The 20,749-nt window shown below is 35.9% G+C and overlaps 1 protein-coding gene across 2 annotated transcripts in view; it reads left to right on the top strand.

The window, feature by feature from the left end:
• Window positions 1–20,749, top strand: part of Smc5 (structural maintenance of chromosomes 5) — a 74,757-nt gene that overhangs the window by 6,207 nt on the left and 47,801 nt on the right. For both annotated transcript variants that reach the window (XM_075973715.1, XM_075973714.1), the window contains exons 3-8: window positions 2,142–2,194; window positions 3,346–3,508; window positions 5,739–5,873; window positions 7,550–7,690; window positions 9,314–9,475; window positions 13,176–13,247. In XM_075973715.1, the coding sequence (XP_075829830.1) occupies window positions 2,142–2,194; window positions 3,346–3,508; window positions 5,739–5,873; window positions 7,550–7,690; window positions 9,314–9,475; window positions 13,176–13,247 (726 nt within the window). The remainder of the gene's footprint in view (window positions 1–2,141; window positions 2,195–3,345; window positions 3,509–5,738; window positions 5,874–7,549; window positions 7,691–9,313; window positions 9,476–13,175; window positions 13,248–20,749) is intronic.

Below are 20,749 nucleotides of genomic sequence, written 5' to 3'. Positions count from 1 at the left end.
CTGTATCTACATATTTAATATTTAAGTGAGATCCAAGTTCTCAACAAGAATACCTTAATATATTTCTATGTAAATGTTTGTATAAACATTTATTACAAGCACAATCTAAGTCATCTGAATGGATACTTTATAATAAAAAAGAACTGTTTTCTATTTTTCCCCCCTCATTAGTACCAAATATTTTAATTGTTATAAGCCAGTGCACAATTAGCTTGTTCAGAGATGTCACTGTCTGTGAGTAAATAATGTGAAGTCACTTCTCCAGCCAAGGCTGAATAACTTGTGTATGACAGAGCTGTGATTTGAACCTATAGTAGAAATTAGTATTCTCAGGTTATAAGAACAGAGGCCCCAGCTGGGCGATGGTGGTGCACGCCTTTAATCCCAGCACTCGGGAGGCAGAGGCAGGCGGATCTCTGTAAGTTTGAGACCAGCCTGGTCTACAAGAGCTAGTTCCAGGACAGGCTCCAAAACCACAGAGAAACCCTGTTTCGAAACCCCTCCCCGCAAAAAAAAAAACAAAACAGAGGCCCCTACCCCATCTTTCTTATCCTTAATTTCATCATCTATAAAATGGGTATAAATGTACTTCAAGGTTGCCAATCGAATTTGGAAACTTTCCAGTTGTTTATCTCCATAGCTTATAATAAATGGTAGTTTATTTACAGTTATTATCACAAATCGTTAGCATGATTAAAAAAATTATTCCAAGGCCTTCTTTCCTTTTTATTTTGTTTTATGTTTTTAAAGTGAGTGTGAGTGTGTGTGTGTGTGTTCGTGCACCTATGAAGGCCACAGGAGGGTATCAGGTTTACACATAGTTGTGAACCACCCACAATGGATACTGGAAACAGAACTCAGGTCCTCTGGGAAAGCAGTAAGTGCTCTTAACTCTCCAGCCCTTATTCTTTATATATCCTATAATGTTTTTCTGGTCACTACATTCTGATTAAATTTTTTTTCTATTGTTGGTGGTTTTCTTAAACTTACCTCTCCGTGTATATTTCATAGTACTTTAAAATATAAATTTGTACCCACCTTATTTTGTGTTACTGCTCCTTTTTCTTGTTTGTTTTGAAATGTTTTTATTTCTTCTTTAATAATAACATATAATATATTTATTTAATCATGTTCATTCCTCCTCCCCCACTTGTTTTGTATTTTGAGACAGGTTCTCATATAGCAATGGCTGGCTAGTACTAGTGTTAGTTGAGGATGACCTTTAACTTCTAATATTCCTGTCTCTTTCTCCCAAGTACTAAGGGGTGGAACCATAGCATTTCTATCATTTTAGTATTTAGTACTTATGGAGCTCAAACTTAAGATCTAATGTGATGTTTTAGTCCGTCAATCTGTGTTGTGTATAAATTCATAGTCGTAAAAACTAGTTCAGTGCTGGATAGTGATGGCGCATGCCTTTAATCCCAGCATTTGGGAGACAAAGGTGGATCTCTGTGAGTTCGAGGCTAGCTTGGTCTACAGAGCAAGTTTCAGGACAGACTCCTAAAACTACATAGAGAAACCGTCTCTCAAAAAATGAGAGAGAGAGAGAGAGAGAGAGAGAGAGAGAGAGAGAGAGAGAGAAAGAGAAAGAGAGAGGGCGAGCGCTAAATCAGATGTCTATTTTACTATGTAAATTATAATTTTATTAATCATTTTTAAAAGGTATTTGATAGCAGGTCTGACTTTAAAACAGGATAGGCACTGTTAAAGTGGTTGTTAATGTTTAATCTGTGTGCCTCTGTGGGGGTCCGCAACAGTAGTAGATTTGGTATAATGCTTTGTGGTTGTAGTACAGAGCTTGTTCTCTCTGGGACTTTTTCCTCTTCCGAGAGTACATAGCATAGCCCATAGGCTCTGGAGCCGGATTACGCAGATTTGCATCCCTCCATTTACTACCATTGTAAGAGTCTTAACTGCCTACCACTGAAGTGGTCCATAATTTAAGTACCCTGATTGCTGTAGCAGAGGAGTGGTGGGACCTGGCCTGTACCTTTCAGAAAATAGTGAGGATGGACATTCTTGCATTTACTGGGGGGAAAAAAATCTTGATTGGGCAAACAGTAATGAGTTTTCTATATCTCTGATTGTTAGCCTGGAAATACTGTTGCTGCGGCTCACTTACTCTTTTTACACTGTAGGTTGGGTTTTTCGTGAAGAGAGGATGTTCCAAAGGTGTGGTTGAAATTGAACTGTAAGTGTGAAAGCTTCTAAAACACCCCTTTTGTGTATAGTTTTTCAGCTTGTATTAATACTTTTTTGATGATGTTGGAAAAGAAAAAGTAATATTGTGGCAAATATAGAAAATGTTATTTAAAGGATACATAAAGCAATGGAATACTTTTTAATGTGTCTTTTAAAAATACTATTTTGGAAAGTTCTTCAAAAATTATAGTTTAATAGGGGTAATGAATCAAAAGTATATGACATAAAAAAATGCCCAGAAGTTGTAGACAGGGCTGATGGTATACTTCATAATTTTAGCACGTAGGAAGTAGAGGCTGGAGAGTAAGGAGTTGTCTGCTATTCAGGAGAATCAGGAATTCAAGGTCATTCTCCATCAGATAACAAATTCAAGTGCAGCCTGGACTATTTGTGGCCCTGTCTCAAACCAACAAACACACACTTCAGAAAGAGGGAGAGAAAAAAAATGTAGTTTTTCATAAATTTAAGGCTTTTTGCCAGTTTTGAAATACTTGGGCTGGAGTATAGTGTAGTGGTCAAGTTTGCCTGATATGCTTACAGCCTTGGCTGTGTTCCCCTTGTCAGGAAGATGGGTGAACAGGTGGGCAGTATGAAGCAAGTACTTGCGAAAGCAAGACAGGAGTAAATACCCTTCTTTCCCATTCATTGTTACAGTCCTCATAGGCAAATACTGAGAGCATGGTAGACAATCCATGATTCACCCTTTGAACAGAGATTTTTGATTAAGGAAATTCTTACTATGTGGAAACCAGTTTTCATTCATGAATTTTCCAAGTAGAGGAAGTTTCAGCTGATTGTTATATTAGGCTTTAATGTACTAACCCAATTTGAATTGTAGTCAATATATGTGATTAAAGAATAATGTAAAATTAAAGGATAAATGAACGGTGTGTTTGGTGTTAGTATTGGCACTTATTTTAATTTCAACAATCTAGGTGATTTTTAATGTTAACTGATTTGTGGGATAATTACAAACAAAAAGGTTTCTAGCTTGGGAGGGATCCAAAAATTCCAGGAAAAATAAAAATTATAGTACTATTTATTTCTTAGACATTGGGAATAAGAAAAGTGATAGAAAATATTATTCTTAAATCAATGTGCGTTTTGAGTATAAAAGTTCTTCAATTATTCTTTAATTAGGTTCAGGACTTCGGGAAATCTTATAATCACCCGTGAGATTGATGTGATAAAAAACCAGTCATTTTGGTTCATCAACAAAAAACCTGTGTCCCAGAAAATCGTGGAAGAACAAGTTGCAGCCTTAAACATCCAAGTGGGCAATCTCTGCCAGTTCCTGCCTCAGGTCTGAGAAAATACAAGTCGACATGGGGAAATTTTGGGTGAATATTTTGGCTTTATGCCACAGAAAACATAAATACTATTCAAAAGATACTGTAATAGTATTTATTTCAAACACAGTACTCTTAACATTTATAGTTCTTTGTAAAAGGAAGCGTCTATCACTTCATGTTATTAATATCAGTTAATAATATTATTTAAATTAAATAAAATTAATTTCACTTAATATGCAAATGTTACTCTTTACATTGAGCACAGCACTCTTAGTACTTACTGTTTTTATGTCTATGGTGACATATATCTGTAAATGTAGTACTCTGGATCAAGTGAACCTCAATCATCCATATATTGTATTAATATATTAAAGTTATAAAATGCTTTTTTAACTATCAGTTTTTTTCATGTGTATCTATGTGGTGTGCATTAGTATTTGAGTACACGTGTGTGCACATATTTTTAGAGACAAGTTGACATTATATGTTTTCCTCACTCACTCTCCACTTATTTACTAAGATGTGGTCAGAACTAGGAGCTCACCAGTTTGACTAGAAGATTCCGTGTGTCTGCCATAACAGTGGGTTTACAGGCAGGTTGCCATGCTGGGTACTAGAGATCAAAACTCCTATCCTCGCACTTGAAAGCACTCTACTCATTGAGCCATCTCTCCATTTTCTCCTATAGGAAAGGTACTTTAGAACAGAGTAGATCCACAACTTCATCTGCAAACTTTGACATTTTTCAAGAACAGCTTCTTAAAAACATTGATGTTAATTCTTTGAGACGTCATACAATGCGTTTTGATCATAAAGTTACCCTCTATTTCTTCCCCTTAACTTCTTCAGTATCCACCCACCTCCACCTCCCCAAGTACTACCAACTTTGTGTCATTTTAAAATTTTTGTAATAACCCATGGACTCCAATTTGTGCTGTCCACATTCTCCTTGATTTGGGCCATGCACTGGTTAATATACCAGGAGCCACACCCAAAGAAAACTGATTCTCCCAGAAGCGTGCAACTTCACTGTTCATAGCTCAATTAGGAGTTGGGATTTGTGAGCCACTTCCAGTTAGAATGGCGACTGGTTTGGGTCTGGAGAGATGACTCAGAGGTTAAGGTCACTGACTACTCTTCCAGAGGACCTGGGTTCAGTTCCTAGCACTCACATGGCAGCTAACAACTATCTGTAACTCCAAAATGTATGTCCCTCACATGGACATACATGCAGGCAAAACACTAATGCTCAAAAAGTAAAAATAAATTATTTAAAAAGTATGTATTAATTGGCTTGTTCATTCTTATGTGTGGTGATCCTGAAAAGCCACAGTTAATAACTTTTTTATAAGACAGGATTTCCCTGTAGCCCTGACTGTCCTGGAACTTGCTCTAGTTGGCCTTGAACTCTGCTTGCCTCCGGAGTCTTGGGATTAAAGGCGTGAACCGCCACACCCAGCTTAGTGAACAGCTTTTAATAGGTTTGTATGAAGTATTGGTTAGGATAAAATTCTTTGATATGTAGGAGTACTTTCTAATGCCTAGTAATATTTTTCATTTGTTCACTAATAATAAAATATCTTGAACTAAAGAGTTAGCTCATTTGTTAAGAGCATATGCTGGTCTTTCAAAAAACCCAAATTTGGTTTCTAGCACCCACATATGGCAGTTTACAACTGCCTGTAAGTGGATCTGATGCCTCCGCCTTGATTCCTTGGACATTGCACTCAGATGTACAAAACACAAATACACGTGATATAAGAGAAACTTTTAAAAAGTCCTGATAATTTAAAGTTAGTCAGATATCTTTTATTTTAATGTTGCGTAGTGACTAAGTTATAGCTTATTTTCTTCACAAACGTAATGATGATTTGGTTCAATAAGTCCAAATTAAATACAAATTTAAAATTTGAAAGTTCTCCAGAAAGAAATATTTTAAATCGTTCCCCATTCCTATAGGTGTTAGTGATCATTTCAGTTTGGAAGGCTGTTTCCTTTAACTCCAACACAAATACTTGTTTATTTGTGTAAATAATTCTACCTAGGAATAGTGACATAGACAGTTTTTAAAGATTATAAAAACATGCTATCATTTTTGAAAAACAGTATATGAAAGATTATAAGAAAATTCATATCTCAAGATTTTTAAACAAATGAAACCTACCTTGGTAAATTTAATACATTGTAAATGTAAATGTGTTTATGGATAATAGTTGCTGATAGTTAATTTTGGTGCTATAGGACAAAGTTGGGGAATTTGCTAAACTCAGCAAAATTGAGCTGCTTGAAGCTACTGAGAAGTCAATTGGTCCTCCAGAGATGCACAGATACCACTGTGAGCTCAAAAACTTCAGAGAGAGGGAGAAGCAACTAGAGGTATTTAGTAATAGACAACTCATTTCCCTTGCCATTTACTGATTCTCTTTCTCAAAATGTGTAAGAATGGGTGGTATTTTGGTATGTTGAGTAGATTCATAATTGTGGTTGATTTTTTTCACCCAAGCTTATATTTCTAACATCATATGATGGCAGAAACCAAGAATGATTTTGATTTTATGAAGTTTTGACTGTGAATATTATGAAATATTTGACTATTTCAGTAAATACATGTTGCCAGTTGAGTTTTTAAGGAACTTTCTCATAGGAAGATACATTTTTCTTCCATTTGTTACCCATTAACTACCTGCCATGTGCCAGACACTATATAAGGTTTTAAGTATTATAGAAGGGTGTGTTTAAAAACACTTCTGTTGATGTCATTTGGGGTAATTTCTTCTTAAATCGAAAGAAGATAGACTTTATAAGCAAAGTGATAGAATTAGATAAGTACTTTTAATTTTTACCTTTAATAAGTAGATATATAGAAGTGTTATTACCTATTGTTTTTAAAAATAGTTTAGTTACTATAGTTCTAGATTCTTAGATTGTAAGGCTGTATGTTTTTATAATTAAAAAACCAAGTATACCTTATCTTTAAATATAACTCTCTAAACTTGATAAATGTTTTATTGTAATAAAATGTTAATTTTATTGTCTTACTTCAAAAGGAATTGGTCCAAGAATTTTGTGGTTAGTCAGTTCTGAGTCTGGTATTCCTTCAGTTTTTTTGTCTTATTTTGCATCAATATAATACTTCCACCAGAAATACATTTTTAAATTGCCTCCCTCCCATGAAGGAAACAAGCATGATTTTTTTTTCCTCTAGGTTCTTCAGTGCATCTTTGTGTTTGTTAGTATGCAGTAGAAAAATGTGATTTTAGCTTTTTGTCATCTTAAAGTCCTTAAGTCCTAAGCATTCATGAATACTAATCCGGATATTACTTTGCATTCATATGCCATTTTTTAAAGCTTTTATTAAGCTTTCATCTGGGCAGATTGGACAAAAATCTAAAATGTTTCAAACTCCAAATCATGAATGTCTTATAGGTGTCTACAAAGCTTCAGTTTAGGGGCATTTAAGAACTTGGGATTACAGATGCTTACCTGGTAGTAACATCCATGCACACATTCCATCATTTGATGCATTTCAGAAGTAGAAGAGCTTTTAGCATTGTGCGTTTCAAATAAAGGATACTTAACCTCTATTCAGTGAATTGTTTCTTTTATTTTTTTTAGGCAAAGCCCTGGGCTTAGAAATGTTGAAGGGCTTCTTCACAGTTCCATGACTAATGTATTTTAGCTCCTTGAACTGGAACCTTTCTGCATGAGTGTTCACCTGGTTTTTATTTTTCTGTTGTATTTAGATAGGATCTTTTGTAGCCCAGGCTGGCCTTTAACTCTGTGTGTAGCTGAGAATGTACACCTTGAGTATCTGGTGCTCTTGCCTCTACCTCCTTAGCACTTAGTTGCAGGTGTCTATCACTAGGTTGGTTTTAAGCAGTACTGGGGTTCAGATCCAAAACTGCATGCCTTCTAGGCAAGGATTCTTTCTATCTCACTTTTACATAATTCTAAAGAACTCTTAATTCTTTTTGTAAAATTTTGATTATATTGTGTTTCATTGTTAAATTTTATTTTCATTTAACCTAATTGTCAACAAATACTTATTTTAGACCTCTTGCAAAGAGAAAAGTGAATACCTAGAGAAAATGGTTCAGAGAAATGAAAGATACAAACAAGATGTGGAAAGATTCTATGAACGAAAGCGACATTTAGACTTAATTGAGATGCTTGAGGCAAAAAGACCATGGGTGGTAAGTGTTAATTATCTGAGGTAAAAGTAGGTGACTCTTCAGTTGTCTTAGGTTGTTGCCTTCTATTGCTGTGATAAACACAATGACCAAAACTAACTTGGAGAAGAAAGGGTTTATTTCAGCTTATGCTCATAGTCTTTTGAAGGGATGTCAGGGTAAGAACTCTAAGCAAGAACTTGAAGACAGGAACTGAATCAGAGGCCATGGAAGAATGCTGCTTACTGGCTTGTTCCCTATGCCTTTTTTAACCTGCTTTCTTATCCCCAGAGCTAATGTCCCAGGGAAGGTACCACCCACAGTGGACTGAGTCCTACCACAGCAATCATAATTTAAAAAACTGTAGGCCATCTGATGGAGGCAGTTTTTCAATTGAGGTTTCTTCTCAGATGTCACTAGCTTGTATGAAACTGACAAAAACAAAACTAATAAATGCAGTGATTGAGTACTTACAAAGTACATCTTTTTAAGTGGGCATTCATTTTTTTTCAATATTTATTTATTATGTATACAATATTCTGTCTGTGTGTATGCCCTCAGGCCAGAAGAGGGCATTCATTTATGTGGTAATTGGCATATATCAAATAAAGAATCAGAAAAATACTTAATTTTAACATGTAATGTAACTTTAAAAGTAGTAGCTAACTTGAATATAAAATGAGTGCCCGGGCTGGAGATATGGCTCAGAGGTTAAGAACATTGCCTGCTCTTCCAAAGGTCCTGAGTTCAATTCCCAGCAACCACATGATGGCTCACAACCATCTGTAAGGAGGTCTGGTGCCTCTTCTGTTTATTATTATTTTTCACTTTAACTTTTGAAGTCTTTTGGGTCCTTCTTTTTTGTGTGTATGTTATCTTTTTTGTTTTGGTTTATGGCTTGATTTGGTTTTTAGCTTTTGAGCTTGTCTTAGAACTCACTCTGTAGACCAGACTGGCCTCAAACTCACAGAGATCCACCTGTTTCTGTGATTCCTTCTTTTTTAAGAGATTGATTTTAATCTTCTTAATTTAAAATTTGTAGTTTTTTTCCCCTTTGCTTTATTTCATTCACTTTTTCAAAAGATACTTTTACTTTTAATTGGGGGAAAAGAAGCCAGAAGACGTTTGATCCTTTAGAGCTGGAATAGTGGGTTTGAATTGCCCCATGTGTGAACTGGGTCACTCTGAGCAGAAAGCACTCAACTGCTGAACCATCCTCGAGCCTTCCCAACCTTCATTCACTCTTACTGTAATATCTATTTTAGCATTCTCTTTTCTTGTTATTCAACAAATATTTAGCTAATTCCTGTGGAGTGACATCTTTTATTGTGGGAGGTTGTTCACTCCTTTCATCATATGAGTCCCAGGAATTTAACTCATGTCAAGTCAGCAGGCTCAATAGCGGGCACCTTTACCTGCTAAGCCATCTCTCTGGCCCAGACATTGTTTTGCCAAATAGCGACTACATATTTCTTTTTGAGTTTTTTTTTTTTGACCAATTTTTTATCTTCAAAATTGAGATTGTTTTGTTTATTCCTTAATCTTGTCTTTATTAATACATTTTAAAAAATTCTGCATATTCTTTGGCTTTATTATGTATTAATTTGAATTACTTAATATATTTATGTTTCTTGTATTATTTGTAAGGAATATGAGAATGTACGTCAGGAATATGAAGGTGTGAAACTAGTTCGTGATCGAGTGAAGGAAGAGGTCAGGAAACTTAAAGAGGGACAAGTTCCTATGACACGTCGAATTGAGGAAATTGAAAGGCAGCGTCGTACTTTGGAAACTCGAATCAAAGAAAAGGTACTTTTGTTGTTCACTTTTGGATTGTCTGAATTCTATTTACAATAGGAAAAATACTTTTCATGTCTTTGAAAGTATTTTCTAGGGTTCACTTGAAGCTTTTATTGCTCAAGTTCTTTAGGAATTAATTTAGTACTTGCAAGAGCTTGTCATGATTAGAGAGAAATGTTGCCTTAAAGAAGAGAAATGTTGTCTTAAAGAAACTTCAAGTTGATAGTTGCTGGGCATATTGGCTCAGGTCCATGTCTTAGCACTTGGGACACTGAGGCAAGATCCCCTCTCAACCTCTTCCCTCCCCTTCAACCTTCTCCCAAGGTCCCCATGCTCTCAGTTTACTCAGGAAATCTTGTCTTTTTCTACTTCCCATGTAGATTAGATTCCTATGTTTGTCTCTCTTAGGGTCCTCATTGTTGTCTAGGTTCTCTGGGATTGTGATTTGTGGGCTGGTTTTTTTTGCTTAATGTTTAAAAACCAGTAATGAGTGAGTACATGTGGTAATTGCCTTTCTGTATCTGGGTTACCTCACTCAAAATGATGTTTTCTAGGTCCATCCATTTTCCTGCAAATTTCAAGATGTCAATTTTTTTTCTGCTGTGTAGTACTCCACTGTGTAAATGTACCACATTATCTTTATCCATTCTTCAGTCGAAGGGCATTTAGGTTGTTTCCAGTTTCTGGCTATGACAAACAATGCTGCTATGAATATAGTTTGTGGCACGATTGAACTTCCTTTGGATATATAGCCAAAAGTGGTATTACTGGGTCTTGAGGAAGGTTGTTTTCTTATTTTCTGAGAAATCGCCACACTGACATCCAAAGGGTACTCTTTGGGTTACTTCCTTCAGGTAGTAGTGTTTGGTTGTATAAAGAACAAGTAGGACATTTCCTTATAATTTCCTTGGCTTGTTGTCACATAATAGAAAACTCTTTTTTTTTAAAACCTTTGCTATTGGCATGATGTTTTTTATAAAATTCTTAGGCCTTCAGCATATTTATAATCAATAATTGATTATCTTGTGCTAGAGGACCTGACAGACCTGTATGGGATCAGATGCATGTTATACATATATGGGATAATACCTACTCCTGATTATATCTTGTACCTGAATAAATAAAGTCATTTCTGTATCATCTGGTATAAATTCAGTGGTTTCAGTATACAAAACATATCTCTTTCTGCATATTGCAAATGGGTAACTATGTTGAGAGGTTCTTAAAATCCCTTAGTACCATGAGAATAGCATATAATTCTGACTTTTGGACAGAATTGTAACAGTTTTGTTCCACTTTACTTAAATTTTCTGATTTATAACCTGCCTTTTCTTATTTATTTGCATCAGTATAGAATGTAAGGGCTCCAGTTATTGGTGTGTAACATACAATGCAAGGAAGGATCCAATTAGTTCACTGTATAAGTTGAATTCTCTCGCTTTTGGCCTAGTTGTTAATCTTTCCCAAAAATTACTATAAGCTCTTTGCCAGGGTTCACTTTCTTCCCATAATTTATCAATTTCATCATTATTAAAAGGTGTTATAATTTCTGCTGTGTATTCCTGCTAATTGATGAAGTCTCAATTTTCTTTTTAGAATTAACTTAGAGGCTTTTTCCACATAGGTTTTTAATTTTTCACTCCGTTTATGTGGTAAAAAGATCCATTCTAAGATAATATCTTCCCTTTGCATTAAAGTCCCTATAGGGGAATGTTTGGAGGGTAATACGCCTAGAATGCAGTTAAGATCTGGATCTACATGATCCACATGTACCTCCTGTAATTTCTCTTCAATCAAAGTTAATTCTCTCTCAGCTTCATCTGATAATTTCTTAGGACTGTTTAAGTCCTTGTCACCATTATTTAAATTAATCAAGTCATTAGGACTTATCCCAGTAGTGGGTTGTAGCTGGAAAATGTCTCCTAGAAATCTTTGGAAGTCCTTAAGGGTCAGCAATCTATCTCTCCTAATTTGTGCCTTTTGTAGTCTAATTTTCTGTAAGCCTATTTTATAGCCTAAATAATTAATAGAATCTTCTCTTTGTAGTTTTTCAGGAGCAATTTGTAATACCCAACAAGGCAAAATTTTCTTTACTTCTTCAAACATTCTTTTTAAAGTATCTACATTTGAATCAGATAGTAAAATGTCTTCCATGTAATTGTAAACTATAGATTCAGGAAATTGCTTAGGTATAGTTCCTTACAGCTGCCATATAAAATATTGGCACAGGGTGGGACTATTTAACATTTCCTGTGGGACAATCTTCCTTTGATATCTTTTAGCATGCTGAGAATTACTATAAATAGGCATTGTGAAGGAAAATTTTTCTGTCTTTTTCTTGTAAAGGTATAGTGAAGAAACAGTCTTTTAAGTCAATAACTATAAGAGGCCATCCTTTAGGCAATAGGAAAACAGAGGAATTCCAAATTGTACAGGGCTCATTGGTTGACTCTCCTTATTAGCAGCTCTTAGATCTGTTACCATTCTCCATTTTCCAGATTTTTTTTTTTCCTGAAACAAGATTTTGCTGTAGCTATCAAGTCTGTCCTAGAACTGACTCTTGTAGCCTGGCTTCAAATTCACAGAGATCCACCTGCCTCTGCCTCCTGAGTGCTGGGATTAAAGGCATGCACCATCACTGCCAGGCTCCAGATTTCTTTTTAACAACAAATACAGGAAAATTACAAGGGCTGGTTTATTCTCCATTATGCTGTGGATTTATAGTTGCTTTGTGACACCTGAAGTTAATGCTAAACTACTTTAAAAATTTTTGTAGGGAGTAGAAAAAAAGTTAACAATAAATTAAGGAACACTTGTTTTGCAACTCTGTTCATAAAAGAAGCCAGCTGTTAAGGCTTTCTGGAAAAAAAATCTCTGAGCTTATGTGTATGTAGAAATGTACATGGTCTATAATATTTTAGAATTCTTTTCCTGAAGAGGTGCTTGTAGCTACTGAAGTGGCACATTGTATCAGTCTACATATGCGTATTTTAAAATTATTACTCTTCTAAACCATGTAATGGGAATAAATAGTTATTAATTGTAGGTGTCATGTTCTTACTTCTCTCCTTCTTTTTGAGCAGAAACCTTTCTAATACTTGCATTCTTTTCCCACCCACATTCCAGAGAGGCACTATAATGATAGAAGCCATTGGCTCTGAATTCATACACATATAAATGCTCATACTGTCATTTAATAATTGCCTAGTCTTATTTTCTTCATATACTAAAACAGAATGTCTAGTCTGACTGTTTCATCAAACTGTTTTCAACGTCAGACAAAATATAAGAAAACAAATACAGCCAGGCGGTGGTGGCACACGCCTTTAATCCCAGTACTCGGGAGGCAGAGGCAGGCAGATCTCTGAATTCGAGGCTAGCTTGGTCTAGAAGATCTAGTTCCAGGACAGGAACCAAAAGCTACAGAGAAACCCTGTCTCGAAAATAAAAAAAAGAAAGAAAGAAAGAAAGAAAGAAAGAAAGAAAGAAAGAAAGAAAAATACATATAAACAAATGTATGTACATGTATTACTATATCCACATTTTAGTATTGATAGGAATAACCGTTATAGATTTCCTATACCATTAGTAATTTTGGTGGTAATTATAATCTTGATTTGAAGTAAAATGTGGGAAAGTTTTGTTGTTTTGTTGTAGGTTGATTCACATAGTTTTTAATTAACCTTTTCTTTCTGGTTCAATCTTGCAGGCAACTGATATTAAGGAAGCATCTCAGAAATGCAAGCAAAGGCAAGACCTTATTGAACGGAAGGATAGATATGTAAGATTCCTTTACTAAAAAGTTGATTACCTTAACTTACCATAACTTGTTTTCAGGTTGGGACAAATGGTTATTGTAATTGTTTGGAAACTATCCCGAATCCTCCTTGTTCTGTTAGTTTCTCTATGAAGGAAACTAAGATTTGTAAGTGTAGTACATGTATAAAAGGTAATTGGAGAAAATTCCTTAAAGTTACTCATGGCTACATCTCATAGGTTTTAAATTTTTTATTTTGGTTTAAAATGCTGTAATTTTTATTATCTGTCTATCTTCCTTCCTTTTTTCTTCCCTCCCTACCTCCCTCTCTCTCTTCCTTCCACAGGGTTTCTTTGTGTAGCCCTTTGACTATCCTGGAACTCACTCTGTAGGCCAGGCAGGCCTCAGAGATTTACCTGGCTTTGCCTCTGAGTGCTGGGATTAAAGATATGTGCTACCATGCTTTACTTAAAATGTAATTTTTAATATTGTCATTTGACTAAGATTGCTCAGAGGAGCTTACTATTTTAATTCTGTAGATAGGAAATTTTTTAGGGACAGTAGTGATAGGAAATGAAGCTAGGGTTCTGCTGTACTCCAGCTTCTATTTACAGAATTTAGGCTGTGGATTGGGATGACAATTTCCCACACGATGCATAATGCTAATTGTATTGCTATAAGGTCATTTAATGTAGCCTTTATAACCTAGAATTGTTCCTTAATTTTAAAATTACATTTATTTATTTGTTTGTTTGTTTATTTAATATTTATGTATATGTATCTCAAGATGTGTGTAGAGGTCAGAAAAAACTAGTAGAGTTGGTTGTCTTCTTTTATATGGGTTGTTTAACTTGGATCTTTACTCCCTGAGCCCTTGGCTGCTCTTGAATCTTTGGTTTTGAACCCAGTCTGCTAGTCTCTGGTCTTTTGACTGAGGAATTGACACCATTATATTCAGTTTGTATTGGTAGACCTGTTTTGGTATTTTGTTGATTTTGTGTGTTTGGTGTTTGCTTCACTACTGTCTGTGTTGACTTACTCTATCCTGTAGCAGCGTGCCTATGCTGTCTTTCTCTTTAGTATGAAAGATTCTTCCATGTATCTTCTGTAGAGTAGGGTTAGTCGGAAATTCCTTCAGCCTTTTGTTGTTTTGTTTGTTTTATTTTGTGGAACGCTTGTCTTTTTCTTTAAAATAGGACAGACCGTTTAGCTGTGTGTAGTAAAGTGAATTGGCACATGTTGTCTTTCAGAGTTAGAAATACGTTGTTGCAAGACTCCAACCTATTAAATACGCTGTTTTTCTAGTGAGCCTGCCACTCTCTGTGACTGGTGCTTTTCCCTTGCAGCTTTTAAAATACTTTTTTTTGTTCTGTACATTTTTGTGTTTTAATTATAACCTGTTTGGTGTTCAAAATGCCTTCTATACCTGGATCAGTATCTGTATCTAGATTTGGGATTTTGGGAAGTTTTCTGTTAAGGTTTTGTTAAAAATGTTTTCTATGCTTTTGGCATGAAATCATTCTTCTATGATCATTATTTGGTCTTTTGTCATAATACCCCATAACTCTTGAATGTTCTGTTTGTACCTTCTGTTTTTCATCTCTCAATTGTCTGTCTGAGTGTTCCAATTTCTTCTACTCTGTGTTCAAATCTTGATATTCTTTCCTTCCCTTGATCCATTATGTTGGTAAGGTTTTTTGTGGAGCTTTTTAATTTGACTTAATGAATTTCCTATTTCCGTTATTTTGTATTTGTTTACTTAGTTATATATTCATTGAGTGTGTAGGCGTGTGTATATGTGCATGTATGAGTTTATGTGGATTGTGTGTCATGACATGTGTGTAGGGGTCAGAGAACAGCTTATGAGAGTCAGTTCTGTCCTACCATGTGTGGGACTTGGGGATTGTCTTAATTTGGGTTTTATTACTATGAAGAGACACCATGACCATGGCAACTCTTACAAAGGAAAACATTTAATTGGGACTGGCTTACACTTTCAGAGGTTTAGTACATTTTATTCGTGGTGGGAAGCATGGTGGTGTGCAGGCAGACATGGTGCTGGAAAGGAGCTAAGAGTTCTACATTTTGATCTTCAGTCAGCAAAAGCAACTGTGTGTCATACTAGGTGTAGCTTGAACAAGTAGGAGACCTCAAAGCCTGCCTCCACAGACTTCCTCCAACAAGGCCATATCTTTTAATAGTGCCTCTCCCTATGGGCTAAGCATTCAAATGCATGAGTCTGTGGGGGCCATTCTTATTCAAACCTACTACAGGGATCAAATTCAAGTCTGCATAATTGCTGGCATTCACTTTTACTCACTGAGCTATCTTACCTTTGAGAAGGATCTTAATGAGAATTTAGACAGGATAAGTCTTTTTCTTGAACTTACTATGTAGTAGCCCAAAATAATCATGAACTTTGGATTCTCCTGTCTCTGGTGCTGGGATTATAGGTGTGAACCACCATTCTGGACTTATGCAACGTTTAAGATAAAACACAGGACTTCATGCATGCTAGGCTGTCATTCTACCAGTTTAGGTGTATCCCCAGCCTCCTTCCTGTCTTCAGTTTTCACATTTGTCTGCTTCTATATGAGACTTGCCTTGAGTCTATCCTGCTTAGAATTCATGAGTTTCTTAGTTCTGTTTAGTGGTTTTCTGTGTAGTTGGAAAATTTGGGGCTATTTGTTTCTTCCAGTATTCTTTTTACCTCCTTCTCATTTTCTGTTTGATGTATCACAGGTCTCTACAGAAATGTTTATTTTTCTTTTTCGTTCTCAAACTGCAAAATCTGAGTTGACGTTGTTTGGTTTACTTATTCTTTGTTAGGCTTTTTGAGATCTGCTTTTGAGTCCTTCTAACAAAACCTTGTTTTGATTAGAACACTCTCAGTTCCAGAATTTCTTATTGGCTGGATTTTGTATTGTCTATTTTAAGTGTCTATATTTGTTAATATTGTCTCTTTTGTGAAACTGTTGTTTCTTTTAGATATGGTTTTCTTATGTTTATAAACTATGAATAGATATTTTAAATAAAGTCCTTAGTCTTTTCTAAGTCCATTTCTTGGCTTGTTTGGATAATTTTTCTGTTGGCTTTTTTTTTTTCTTGTGTGGCTGCCAGCTTTCTTATTTCTTAGAATGTACTAACCATTTTTGGTCAAAAGTACACAGTTTAGATAGCAGAATGTGGCACGTCTAAAGATTAGTTCTCTTCCATTCACAAAAACATGATGTTCTCACTCATTGATGATGAATGGCTGCTTGTTTGTATTACTGAGGCTTGAACCTAGGCTCTCACTCCAGGCTCTACTACTGAGCTTTATCTTCAGCCTCATTAATGATGTTAGTGATTGTCTAGGGACTTTCCTCAGTCTTTAAAGTAGTATTTATTGGCTTTTAAGTCACTGTTGGGTTGGTCTTCTCACAGCTGAACAGACAAATGCCTGGAACCATTATGTGTGCCAAGCTTTGGAGGGTGAATATGTTGGGCTCTGCCCTCAGCACTGAGTTCAGTCATGTTCTAACTGTTCATTGATTTCCAGTTTGTTTATTTTTTGTTTTAAATAAGAGTGTAATAAACTTAGGGTTAATTCCATTGTAAATACACACATCTGTTCCAGTCTTCCTGTTTTTCTAGACTACAGGGTGAAACAGGCAAGAGCTCAGGTAGCCCTGGACATGCACAGTCCTATTTTTTTAGGTACCACTCTGGACACCAGAAGCTTCCAGAGGCCTAATTGAACAGCTCAGTCCAGTTTCTCTTTTTAAGACTTTTGCTTTGTTTGTTGTTTGCTACAAATGTTATTCTTATCCCTTTTCAAGCAGCTATGATATTCAGTAATTCTTCTGCTTGTTCTTGACAAGTATGTTCGGGAACAAAATTGTTTTGCACTGGGTAAGCTGTGAGTCAGATTGGATCTAGACAAGCCTTATGAATACTGTTTTCTAAGAAACCGCTATGCAAAGCAGATAATGACAATTCTCCAAAAGTTGTTGGGTTGTTAGCTTTCACTAGCATTGTGGGTTATTATCAAGGATGTGGCAGAGGTGGGGAGACAAGATAGGTGTGGGAATTAGACATGTTTAAAACTTTACAAAGCTTATCACTTTTACCAGATTCAGGGTAGATTTGGTTTGGCTAGTTAACATTTCCAAGTTTGCTACAAACATTTGATTAAAGTTAATATTTATAGTTTTTGTCATTGTTGGTTTTTATAGAGAAAAGGGTTGTAGAATTCCTTATTTCACTATTCCTGATGAAATCTAAGTCTATTCTATATCTACAGAAGAGTGTTGCTGGGATTTTAATAAGAATTGTATTAAACCTTGGGGGAGAATTGAAATTTTTACTGTTTTGAGTCTTCCACTCTAGGAACGCTGTATGTTAGATTTTTTCCGCCTTCTGTCAGCACTGACTGTTTACAGCACACATTTCACTTGTGTTTTGTTAGGCTTAAACCTTAATCTGCCTATTTTCCCTCTCTCTCTCTCCTCCTCAGCCAGATTCTGTGGATTTTTTTAGATACCATGTCACATGTAAATAGTGATAGCCTTAGTTTTTCTCTTCTGATTTATTTGTTTAGTTTCCTTTTCTTGCCATACTCCTCTGTTAAATAAAAGTGATGAACACAGACTGTCTTGAGATCTTAGGCAATGAATTTCCACCGGATGTATGTTGTAGGCTTTTTATAAACAGAATGCACTTTATAAGATTCAGGAAGTTTCTCTATATATTGTTTCTGAGAATATTTATTTTGAATGAAGTTAAATTTTTGTCAAATATCCTTTGTCTGTTGATAAGTTTGTATTGTTTTCTTCTTTACACTATTGATACAATGGATTTACATTTGATGGTTTTTTAATAGTAAACCAACCTTATTTCCCTAACATGAACCCCACTTGATTGAGATATATAAATGTGCATCTCTTTTTCATATATGAATGACATTGCTAACATTTTGCTAGCAGATGTTTTACGCTGTTTATGGGGGATAGTGTTCTTCTGTAGTGTTATTTTTTCACTATGTCTCTAATTCATTTCCTAAAGTGAACAGGGGAGTGACTTTGTGAACAGGACGTGTATGAGACAAGTATTGATTCTTCTTTAAACATTTTCCATAATTCTGAAGTGAAACTATTTGGTCCTAGAGGTTTTTTTTCTTTTTTAATATTAATGTATTTATGTTGGAGCAGGCTGTGAACACTATGTAGTACACATCCTGCTTGTAGAAGTCAAAGGACAATTTGTTGACTCGGTTCTTTCCTTCCACTGTATGGATTCTGGGGATCAAATGAACTCAGGTTATCATGCTTGGTGGTGGGCACCATTACCTGCTGAGCCATCATTCAGGCTCCCTAGAAATTTATTTTAGAAGCATTTAAAGTTATGGATTCAATTCCTAAACATGGCTTTTAGATTGTTCAAATAACCTCTGTTATAAGTTTTGGTAATTTGTGTTTAGAAAGCAAATCGGTTTGCTTTATTCAAATTGTCAAATTTATGAGTGTCCTTGTATCCTTCAGTACTTATCTAGAGACTTTAGTTAGATCCATGTGTTATTTCATGGGCAAGTTGTGTTTCTTCCAATTTTCCTCTCGGTTCTATAATGTCTTACCAGAAGTTTGTTAATGTCCCCCCTCTTCATTTAGTTTTATTGCTTTTTTTTCTTTCCTGTTTTATTTTCTCTTTCTATTTATTGTTATCTTATTTTTCGTCTGCTGCTTGCTGTAGTTTTATTTTGCTTTTCTTCAAGGTATAATTTACTGATCTGAGACATTGTGAACACTCTTGCTGATGCACATTCTCCTTTCTTTTTTTTTTAAATATTTATTTATTATGTATACAATATTCTGTGTGTGTGTCTGCAGGCCAGAAGAGGGTACCAAACCTCACTACAGATGGTTGTGAGCCACCATGTGGTTGCTGGGAATTGAACTCATGACCTTTGGAAGAGCAGGCAATGCTCTATAACCACTGAGCCATCTCTCCAGCCCTGTACATTCTCCTTTCATCACTGCTTAAGCTCTACCCTACGTATTTTTTAAAAAAAAAAAAATATTTATTTATTTATTATATATACAATATTCTGTTTGTGTATATGCCTACAGGCTAGAAGAGGGCACCAGACCCCATTACGGATGGTTGTAAGCCACTATGTGGTTGCTGGGAATTGAACTCAGGACCTTTGGAAGAGCAGGCAATGCTCTTAACCTCTGAGCCATCTCTCTGGCCTCCTGCCCTACATATTTTGATATGTTCTATTTTTATTTTCATTCAGTTTACTGTATAAATTCAGTTTAGTGTGTTCTCCATTTTTTTAATTATTTTGTTTATTGTATACACTTTAAACAAGCCTGAAAATATTTAAAAAGTGTGTAAAATAATTATCAAATGCAATGAAACATTTGAGATTTTGAGATTTAATAAATATACATTCCAGTATCAGAAGTATTGAAAAAAATAATTCTAAATGTAATACTTTGGTTCAAATGAAAAATTAATTATTCATGAATACAGAAATAGTCAAATGAAGAAAAACATTTTTCTGATAAAGTTAATTATACTTTATAAAGTGTTAATTTCCATATATGTGCTTATGTATTATGAACTTGTTTAGTTTGATTTTTTTTTATTAAAAATTTCTGCCACCTCCCATTTCCCTTCCCCTTTCCCCACTCCCCTCTCCCTCCCTCTCCAGTCCAAAGAGCAGTCAGAGTTCCCTGCCCTGTGGGAAGTCCAAGGGCCTCCCCCCTCCATCCAGGTCCAGGAAGGTGCACATCTAAACAAACTAGGCTCCCTCAAAGCCAGTACATGCAGTAGGATCAAAACCCAGTGCCATTGTCCTTGGCTTCTCAGTCAGCCCTCATTGTCCGCCACATTCAGAGAGTCCCGGTTTGATCCATGCTTTTTCAGTTCCAGTCGAGCTGGCCTTGGTGAGCTCCCATTAGATCAGCCCCACTGTCTCAGTGGGTGGGTGCACCCCTTGCGGTCCTCACTTCCTTGCTCATGTTCTCCCTCCTTCTGCTCCTCATTTGGACCTTGGGAGCTCAGTCTGGTGCTCCAATGTGGGTCTCTGTCTCTATCTCCAACCATCGCCAGATGAAGGTTCTATGGTGATATGCAAGATATTCATCAGTATGGCTATAGGATAGGGCCATTTCAGGTTCCCTCTCCTCAGCTGCCCAAGGAACTAGCTGGGGACATCTCCCTGGACACCTGGGAACCTCTCTAGAGTCAAGTCTCTTGCCAACCCTAAAATGGCTCCCTTAATTAAGATATATATTTCCCTGCTCCCATATCCACCCTTCCTTTATCCCAACCATCCCATTCCCCCAAGCTCTCCCCATCCTCCCCTTCTCACTTTTCTCTCCCCGTTTCCCTTTACCCCCATCCCACTCCACCCCCAACTTCCCAATTTTTGCCCGGCAATCTTGTCTACTTGCAATATCCAGGAGGATAACTATATGTTTTTCTTTGGGTTCACCTTCTTATTTAGCTTCTCTAGGATCACGAATTATAGGCTCAAT

Source organism: Microtus pennsylvanicus, chromosome 5 (assembly GCF_037038515.1).
Source record: "Microtus pennsylvanicus isolate mMicPen1 chromosome 5, mMicPen1.hap1, whole genome shotgun sequence".
NCBI lineage: Eukaryota > Metazoa > Chordata > Mammalia > Rodentia > Cricetidae > Microtus > Microtus pennsylvanicus.
This window is presented reverse-complemented; position numbering and strand designations above follow the sequence as displayed.